At 33.0% G+C, this 10,334-nt stretch overlaps 1 protein-coding gene across 1 annotated transcript; it reads right to left on the bottom strand.

The window, feature by feature from the left end:
* Positions 1 to 658: 658 nt before the first annotated feature.
* LOC112018004 (putative wall-associated receptor kinase-like 16) lies at positions 659 to 9,141 on the bottom strand. Its single transcript, XM_065761939.1, has 4 exons — positions 9,073 to 9,141; positions 8,556 to 8,747; positions 8,440 to 8,461; positions 659 to 1,821 (listed from the first exon to the last, which is right to left on the bottom strand). The coding sequence occupies exons 1-4, from the start codon at positions 9,139 to 9,141 to the stop codon at positions 659 to 661; spliced, it is 1,446 nt and encodes a 481-aa protein (XP_065618011.1).
* Positions 9,142 to 10,334: the final 1,193 nt, after the last annotated feature.

Raw genomic sequence — 10,334 nt, 5'->3', positions numbered from 1 at the left:
CAAATGTTCCATTGGATTCTATTTTATCTTTTGATCTTGTATTTTTATTTTTATTTTTTTTTTTTGGAAGAAAAGAGACATAAAAGTGAAGCAAAATAACATATTTAGCACTATTTTTAATAGAGTTGGGTTAGAAACTCTAACTAAGCTAAACTTAGGTGAGTAAAGTGTAAAATTGCATACTATAAGTAGACAACTTAAATTTCAGTCAAATCACATGTAGGTAAGATGTAATTTGCCCATATTTTTTTAATATGGGTGAAAGAGGAACGAACAAAAATTGGAAATTTAAAGAGTCACAAAATGAGAGAGAAATGGATAAATGAGAGCTACGCTCAACCAACTGATAAAAATCATTTAAAAAATCAATACAAAAGACTTAATTAGGAAACCTACATCTTTGCCATTAATACATACATAACAGTCCTTAACAAAAAACTACTACCATGATTACTACACTTCCAATAGTCAAAACACCTTACAAAACAACTTTAAAACTCCAAACTTTATGAGTTGAATACATACTTCGAAATTAGGTAGCTCATTATAATACCATATCAAATTCAATTATCAATTGATACAAATTTATTACCGAGGACTAAGTAATTATCTCCCATCTTCCATAGATTTCAATGCTTGCTCTCTGATTCTATCATACTCAGCAGTTGGTACTCGTAGAACAACCAATGCCAACATCTATGTTGAAAGAGTGACTAGTTGCACTAAGCAAGTACTCAGTCTTTTTTCCATCGACATCAAAGTTTCCCAATGGAGTTTTTTCCATACTTCTCAATCTCTCCAGCTCGTTTGCCACTTCTTTCATGAAAGGTCTATCCTCCCCTCTCAAACTTAGGCACCTTTTTGCAAGATTAGCAATTTCGTTTAGTTGCTCAATATTACTCTCACTGACAATGTGATCTTCAAGAATTTGAAGTAGGCTATCCTCTTTTATAGCAGAAACAAAAGATATTGCTAGATTTCTATCATTTTCTGGCCTATCAAAAGAAAGTGCCTTCTTACCTGTTAACAACTCTGCCATAACAACACCAAAGCTATATACATCACTTTTTTCTGTTAGTTGGCTAGTTTGTATGTATTCTGGGTCCAAGTACCACCAAGTTCCTTGCACCAAAGTGTTCAATTGTGTTTGATCAAGAGGAACTAGCCTTGAAGCTCCAAAGTCAGCCACTTTTGCTATATAATCATTATCCAACCGCATATTTTCAATTTTCACATCTCTGTGTATAATTGACATAGAAGTTGATGAATGCAAGTATGCAAGTGCTCCTGCAATTTCTGTTGCAATTTTCAAGCGTTTCTCCCATGAAAGTAAGGATGATAGACTTTTATCATGAACGTGATTGGCAAGAGTCCCATTTGTGATGAATTCATAAACTAGTAAGGGAACTTCTGTTTCTAGACAACAACCAAATAGCTTAACCACATTCCTATGGTTAATTTGGGTAAGAACAATCATTTCATTTATGAATTGCTCGATTTGGCTTTGATCACCAATTTTGGACTTCTTAATGGCAACTACTGTGTTATCTAATAATACTCCTCTATACACAGTTCCATAGCCTTCTTGGCCAAGGACTCTACTCTCGTCATAGTTGTTGGTGGCCTTTTTGAGCTCTTCTGTAGTAAAGATTTTGGTTGTCTCAATAGAATTTTGGTGATTAGAGAGTTGTTGTTTTAACAATAAGCCACCATTTTGTTGGAAGAATTTTTCTTTAAGTTTGATGAACTTTCTTTTTTTCAATCCCCAATATATCCAAGAACATCCCAGAAGCAGTACTAAGAGGCTGACTATGCCGATACCTACACACATTCAAACATGCATTTTCACTAAGAACAATGCTTTAACTTTATACTTTTGTTAGTATCATTGTCTATTTTATGGCAAACATTTTAACACAGTAAAAGGACAAATTAAATATTTAATATACGTATCACATAAAGATGAATCAATCAAGATTTCAATTATACCGTAAATAGTGACTCAGTGACTGCCACATAAATATAAATCTCCTATGAGCGGCTTTAATAAAATCCAACTCATGTCAAATTATTTCAAAACTAAAAATATGGACAGATAAAATAGAACTGGTGAACCAAGTTTTGACTTGACATCCTTTTTAAAAGTACAATGCTACTTGGTTAGCTGAGAAGAAGACAATTAGCCCGGAATATATAATTTCTTTAAAAATATCAAGGCTTATATATCAAAGATTGAACCTCCCACAAGTAGTACTAAAAGCCTAAGAGGCCATCCATATTGTTTTAATTTGCACCTTGAGCTAGCGAACCTAGTTGAGAATCTCAATCAGTAGCCTCGTTTATATAATCAATGTGCGGACCCGTCTAAATTTCTTATTTTCTGCATGGTCCATGACGGTGAATAATAACAAAACATCCTATTGATATCATTTCCGCAACTAAAGAGCTCAACCCGTCACCCAATCAAAAACAAGAAAAAACAAAAACAAAAACTCGCAAGTATAACATGCATTTAGGGTCTATTATGCATTTAGTATACAAGGATAGACTGCTAGAGTTTTAGTTTTGGACCTTTTGCAATAACATGCATTTAGGGTCTATGATCGACAGACTATAATGTTAAAGTGTTATGAAATTATTATTCTGTTCAATAAAAAAATTGAGAAACTGCGTTTCGGTATGGAAAATAATAAAAGCTATATAATAAAAGTTCTATATATGTATTTTCATACCTTAATCTATATAAGGCAAAAAAATTATTTAGTTAAATTAATGGAAAGCATTTATTTATTTGTTTTTTATAATCACCGTTATTAGTAGTTCTCTCTCCAAATAGATAGACATTTAGTATTATTTAAAAAAAAAAAATTAAGTATTACACTTAAGACAAAGTTTGTCTACAAGCAATTGATTGTAGTTAATGCCTACAATACCACTCAATATCTTTTTATTAGATATAAATTTGAATAAATCTACTATTAAATTACATTTTTTTTTCTATTACATTGCTTGCAAAATTTTGAAAATGTCAAGTATCAATAGTTATGACATCAATCAAATATTGAAATTTCAAGTTTTTGTAGTATAAAATTATGCATAAAATATTCTTTTATAAATCGATAAATAACATTTTTTTTTATACACAAAAATTGACATGTATGTCAAGAATATAATAAATATGTAATCCAACGGTTAGATTTTCAAAATATGTAACCATGTTAATTTTTTAGTGGGAGATATAGTCAAACTTTGTCTTTAGACTTTACACTAAATAACTTTTTCCTATCTCAAATAACAAAGTTTTCCTATGAACTAATTTGTAGGTAATGGCTACAAACTTCTGCTATATTTTTTTATTGAATGTGAATTTTGAGTTTTGGACAAATCCACCATTATATTGTACTTTATTTTTTAATTATATCATCCATACTTGCAAAATCTCAATAAAATCAAAATCAATATTTATGTCATTAATCAAATACTTAAAATTCAATTTTTTAGAACCTTAAATTATTCATAATAATAAGTTTGTGAATCAAATAATATAAATAATATTCAATTTAAACTAAATTTGACATACAAATTAAGAGTATAAAGAAATAAAATTCAGCTATTAAAAGTTCAAAATATGTAATTTTGTTAATTTTTTAGCCACTTGCAGGCAAACTTTGTCAATCTCAAAATTCCAACTAGGGGAAGGGGGCACCACCAAACAGTGTAATTTGCTGTCATCGTTGAATTTTTGAATAATTGCTAAAGTCCTTTTAACCTAACAATGGTTTGTTTTATTATGGCTTGTAAAGTAGGTCCAGAAGACAACGTTAGCAACGTGACCAAACACAACAATGGCAGTCTAAAAAAGTCAACATGAAAAGACTAGAAAAGTGTCACGAGATTTCTCCGTTTTGAGCACTAGACGTTTGTTATTTATTTGAAAGAAATGAAAAATAAGAGGATTAGCATAGGAGTAAAAGTTTCCTTCCATTTTATAATAAAAATTAATTTTTTATATTTTACACTATTAATTTTTAAAAATATCTGCATCACATTATCTATAATATATCCTTTTTTATTAAAATAATATTTTTTCACTTTTTTTTTTATTATTTTCCTTACCTATGCATGGCCCCATCACCTACCACACACCACTTCTCTAAATACTCTCTCTTTAGTTTTTTTTCTTCCCCTTTCCACTTTGTTCTTTCCTCTTTTCCTTCTTTCTTCTTCTTCTTCTTCTCCTTCTTCATTTCTAAAAAGAAAAAAACTATTCTCTTCCCCCCCTCCCCCTTCTCTATCAATCAATGCTCTCTTCAAACCTTAAAAAAAATCACTCTACCAAGCCTCCATGGCTCAATACACTCACACACATGCTACTTGAGTTGATTTTAAGTTGGGTTTGTAATGATTTTCATTAATTTTGGGTTGATTGTGTTTGGATTAAATTGATGTTGTAATGGGTTGGTTGTGGTGATGGTGGTGGTGGTTGGTTAGTTGTGATGGTGGTTGGATGTTGGCGGTCGGCTTCTTCTTCTTCTTCTTCTTCTTCTTCTTCTTCTTGGCATTGAAGAGTGGGTGAGAGAGAGTCTGACAAGGCAAGGGAGAGGAGAGAGAAAAAATATAAAATAATCATATAAAAAGTTATAGTAATCGTGCATATATATACGGTTAGGGGCGGAGGTACACATAAGCTTGGGGGGGCCAAGGCCCCCCCAAAGCTTTTGAAACCCCCATATGGTACCATATAAAAACAAACTGGCCTTGCAAAAGTACAAGTTGGCCCCTTCAAAAAAATTTACATACCCAACCCAATGTTAGCTTTAATGGTTTTTACTTTGAAATATGATTGTTGTTGTATGATCAATCAAAGGACCAAGGCAATTCTCCTATGTTTAAAAAAACTACTCTCTTCCCCCCACCCCCCCACCCCCCTTCTCTATCAATCAATGCTCTCTTCAAACCTTAAAAAAAAATCACTCTACCAAGCTTCCATGGCTCAATACACTCACACACATGCTACTTGAGTTGATTTTAAGTTGGGTTTGTGATGATTTTCATTAATTTTTGGTTGATTGTGTTTGGATTAAATTGATGTTGTAATGGGTTGGTTGTGGTGATGGTGGTGGTGGTTGGTTAGTTGTGATGGTGGTTGGATGTTGGCGGTCGGCTTCTTCTTCTTCTAGAGTGGGTGAGAGAGAGTCTGACAAGGCAAGGGAGAGGAGAGAGAAAAAATATAAAATAATCATATAAAAAGCTATAGTAATCGTGCATATATATATGGTTAGGGGCGGAGGTACACATAAGCTTGGGGGGGCCAAGGTCCCCCCAAAGCTTTTGAAACCCCCATATGGTACCATATAAAAACAAACTGGCCCTGCAAAGTACAAGTTGAAATATGATTGTTGTTGTATGATCAATCAAAGGACCAAGGCAATTCTCCTATGTTTTTTTTTTTTTTTATTATTATTATTTATTGTGAGTCACTCATATGCATAATACCATGTTTCTTTGTAACTCATTCCCTTTGTAATATGACTAGTTTTACAATTACAATATTTTTGTTTCTCAAGTGGACTCACCCAACAAAACTCACATTTACTACTTAAAAACTTACCAAGCTATCAAGGTGTTGTTTCCTTTTATTTTTTCTAAGAAAACAAGAGTGCAATGTTCATGTGTGTTCAAATGTGAAAGTCTACAATGTAGCCTCTTTTTCTTTCTTGTTTTTTTATAATAAATTTGATAAAAGTCTATTGTATTGCTTAAACTGATTACTATCATTATTTTGCTAATTCTTTAATACACACGAGTAATGACTAATATGAAAATACATAATTCGGCCCCCCCAAGTTAAAAATCCTGGCTATGCCCCTATATACAGTTACTATAACAATATTGCATATAAACAATATTTTAGACAGACTGATGTGGGTAGTTTTTGAGTAAAAATGTGTAAAATTGTCTAAAATTTGCAACTTTTTCTATTTTGCATTACTTGGGCCAAGTGCTCTAAGAGGATAAGTCCATTAGGTAGGTCTTTCTGTTTTGAAAAAGGTTATGAGCAAAACCCTTCAAATACTTCTTATATCTTTGTATTGAGTGTCAATTTTGAAAGGAGAAAGTTTAACAACAAAATTAGTTATAACTTGAGAATCTTACTTAATATCATTTTATTGGAGATGAATTTTGACAGATCTATTATTAGATTATATCTACTTCTTATATCCTTTATACTTATAAAATTCCTAGAATATTAAAGATCAATAGCTATATCATCAATAAAATGTTTAAATTGAAAATTTTTGTAATTAAAAATTATTCATAAAATATAAACTTATAGATCATATAGTAAATAATATTCGATTAACACAAAATTTGACTAGTGTATTAAAAGCGTAAAGAATGTGCAATTCAACGATTATATTTTTAAAATATGTAGTAATGTTTATTTTATCGAGTAAGATTGTAACCTTAGGCTACAACCAATTTTGTAGCTAAATTTTGTCTATTTTAAAAATCTAAGCATTCAATTATATGTTCTTATTATATCCTCTATTAGAGATGTGCAGCAAACCAAGCAAAATCAACCCGAACCAACCCAACCCGTTGTTGGTAGATTGGGTTGGGTTGGGTTATGAAATTTTTTGGTTGGGTTCGGGACTTAAGATTCACAAATATATATTATAGAATTTTGTTATTTACTTTTTTGCTCCTCTTCCTAAATAAAACTCAAACACTAAGTTCTCTTCATATAGTTTGTGTTTGTTTGGTGTTATGCTCATGATTATTTGATTATAAATTTGCTTTTTTTTGTAGTGGTGTTATTCTAATGTTCAATTTAATAATAATAATAGTAATTTAAAAAAATAAAAATAAAACTATCCAACCTATGGGTCCAACTCGATCTACGTGGGTTGGGTGGGTTGGGTTGGACCTCTATGATGAGTAGGGTTGAGTTAAATATTTTTTTTTTAACTCACCATGGTAGGTTAGATAGAAAAAACTACTTAACCCGATCCATGCACACCCCTATCCTCTATACTTGCAAAATTTCAAGAAAGTTAAAGACCAATTACTATTCCATCAATCAAATGTTTAAATTTCAAATTTGTGATCTAAAATAATGCATAAAAAATAATTTAATTGATTGAATTGTAAATAACATTCAACTTAAATAAAATTTGACATGCATGTTAAGAATATAAAAAAAACATGCAATCTAACTGTTATATTTTCAAATTTCACACTCAATAAAAAGATATACGAGGAGTTTGAAATATTTTTCTCCAAACTAGTTTGAAGATAAACCTTTCCTGTTTATGTTTCTCTTCTGGTCGTAAAAGATTAACATATGGCCGTGACTCTGTGTGTGTTTGATAGGAAGAAAAAGTTTAATTTTTAAATCATTGCTGACCTCCTTTTAATATATGGCTTAGCAAAGAAAAAACCATAACGAATGTTTATGAGTAATGCTAGGACCTTACCTCAAAATCAATCTCAGAAAAATATTTTTAGAAATACGAAAATGGCCGTGATTTTGGTCCATTAATCGTGATAGATTGATCCAACTTGAAGATATGATTTAAGTCAAAAAAATTTTTTGATGATATGATAGAATCCTCTACATGGGAGGAGGATGAGATGCAATACCATATTGATGGTTGGGGAAAAAAAAAACAACTTTTGCTCCCAACCTTCTGTAAGGTCCTTTTCCTCCCAACCATCGATTGGGTATTGCATTTCATTCAATAACCTAATCATACGATATAGACATACAGTAAATATACTCACCAACCGCGAGGTAAATTGTTAGCGATGGAACACATACTTCTTCAACCTTACGGTATCCATTGATGCACGAACAACGATAACTCCCGACTTCATTGACACAATTTTGTTTTACAGGGCATATTTTTTTCTCGTTGCATTCGTCAATGTCTGTAGTTACAAAGGTCATTTAAAGTTACTAAGAAGAATTAATTCAATGCCCAAAAATAAAACACTAAGAATAAGTATAATCAAAAGAGAATCTATTTAAATGAAAGAATTTGGCTAATCTTCAGTACTTTTTTAACTGAATATGTCCTTTTGTTTTAAATATACAAAGACAAGTAGTAGTGGGTTTTAATATTCACTTTTTATTTAGTTAATGGGTGATATGGCATTCTCTCATTAAAATAAAAGGAAATTCATTTTTAAAAAGTATTGAAAGTAAACCAAATTTTAAAGAAAATAAAAGTACTGCCTAGCAATTCAATTAGAGACAGATAAAAAAAATTCAAAATTTATTGAAATTGTAAGTCACGATTTGTATAACATCATTTATGCATGCATCATCATCATCATCATCATCATCATTATTATTATTATTATTATAGTGTTGTAGGCTTTAGGCCCAACTAGATTGCTTGTATAACACATATTCTTGTACTACACTCTTACCTGTACTACACTCATATGCCTCCTATATAAAGGCACTCATGTATATTCTTTCATTAAGAAATACAATACTACAAATTTTAATATTTCTAACATGGTATCAGAGTCATTGCTCTAACCTTCTTGTGTCTTGCAATCTTGTCTTTGTTGGTATTTTCCGCTGCCTCGATTTCTTCGGTCAGTAAACCTTTTCCGTACCTTCTCCTGACTGCTCTACCGCCGTCAAAGGTGCCCAAGGTTGAATCTTCACTGTAAGAAGCTCGATCACCGCCACCAAGATCACTGCCTCCGTCGGATCTTCCACATAGGACCTTCGATTAGGACATAAGACATATCACCGTGTAGTTTTTCAACCTATCTACACAACGCCACCAGAATCATCATCATCTAACCCACCACGCACCGGTCAAAGATTCAACAGCTTGTCCCACGCACTTCTCGCGCCTTTAGTATTGCTCCAATCATCTCACCACCACTGTCATCTCGATCGTCTTTCTTCGATCTACATCATCGGAAAAGAATCAGCCTCGTCGGAGTGTCCATGCACTCTCATGCGCCGTTGAAGTATTCTGCACGAACTCTACACTCCTCACGCTCTACACGCGCCGTCTCACCCTGCTGCTGACGTCACTCTACCACGTCAGCCCTTGCTGACATCATCGTCCGGGTTTCTGCTGACATCATCTTCTCTTCTGCTAACGTCATCGCCCAGTCAACCTACTGACATCATCCGTTGACTTTGACCTGGGTTGACTGTTGACTTTTTGCCATAGTTGACTTTTTACAGTTCAAGTGCTCCTTACCCAGTTTTTTGCATAAATTTCATTTTTGTAGTCCATTTTTGCATATTTTGCTTCTAAATGAAGAATAAGGACAAGTTTTCTTCCTTTTGCAACAATCGTGGCCGACAATCCAACAAACGTTTTTGCAATTTTTGTGAACATTTTGGCCATAATATTGGGACTTGCTATCAGTGCAACAAATTAGTTATTTCCATTTCTGCTGCTACAGTTGCTAACACTGAGAGTGTCCAACCCATGGCTCCCGTCTCTGCATAATCTCAGTCTTCTGGATCCACTTTCTCAATTTCCAGAGATAACCTTATAAATATCATCACCAATGCCATTCATATGGTTGGTAATGCATCTTATTCCTCTTCTCTCTCAGCTTTATCTGGTATGTCTCCTACCACTTGGCTTATGGATTTTGCTTGTTGCAATCACATGACACCTCACTTGTCCTTATTTTCTGACCTTAAACCTGCACCGCACCCTCTTAATATTCACACAACAAATGGTTCCACAATGTATGGTCATAATATAGGTTCAGTTTCGACCTCCAACCTCTCGGTTCCTGAAGTCTTTAATGTTCCTGACCTTTCTTATAATTTATTTTTTGTGGGACAAATAGCTGAGTTGGGTTATCGCATTATCTTTGATTATTCTGGGTGCATTGTGCAGGATTCGAGGACGGGACAGGAGCTTGGGACCGGTCCCAGAGTTGGGCGTATGTTTCTTATGGACAACCTTCGTCTTCCACTTGTTGCTCCTGTTTTTGTTGCTGCAGCTGTTACAGATTCTTTAATTCCTTCCCTTGCACTTTGGCATGCTCGACTTGGTCATGTATCTTCCTCTCAAGTACAACAATTGGCTTCTAGAGGTTTGTCAGGTTCAATGTCTACAGAAAATTTTGATTGTATTTCATGTCAATTAGGAAAACAACCAGCTTAGCTTTTCAATACTAGTGAATCAATATCCACTAATATCTTTGACATTATTCATTCTGATGTTTGGGGGCCTTCCTCTGTCTTTAGTATTGGTGGGTCTCGATATTTTGTTATCTTTGTTGATGATTACTATCGCTATAGCTGGATTTTTAATATGAAACATCGTTCTGAA

The sequence above is a fragment of the Quercus suber genome, unplaced genomic scaffold (assembly GCF_002906115.3).
Source record: "Quercus suber isolate HL8 unplaced genomic scaffold, Cork oak 2.0 scaffold_435, whole genome shotgun sequence".
In the NCBI taxonomy this organism is placed as follows: Eukaryota; Viridiplantae; Streptophyta; class Magnoliopsida; order Fagales; family Fagaceae; genus Quercus; species Quercus suber.
Note: the sequence above shows the minus strand (reverse complement) of the source record. Positions and strands in the feature narration are given on the sequence as shown.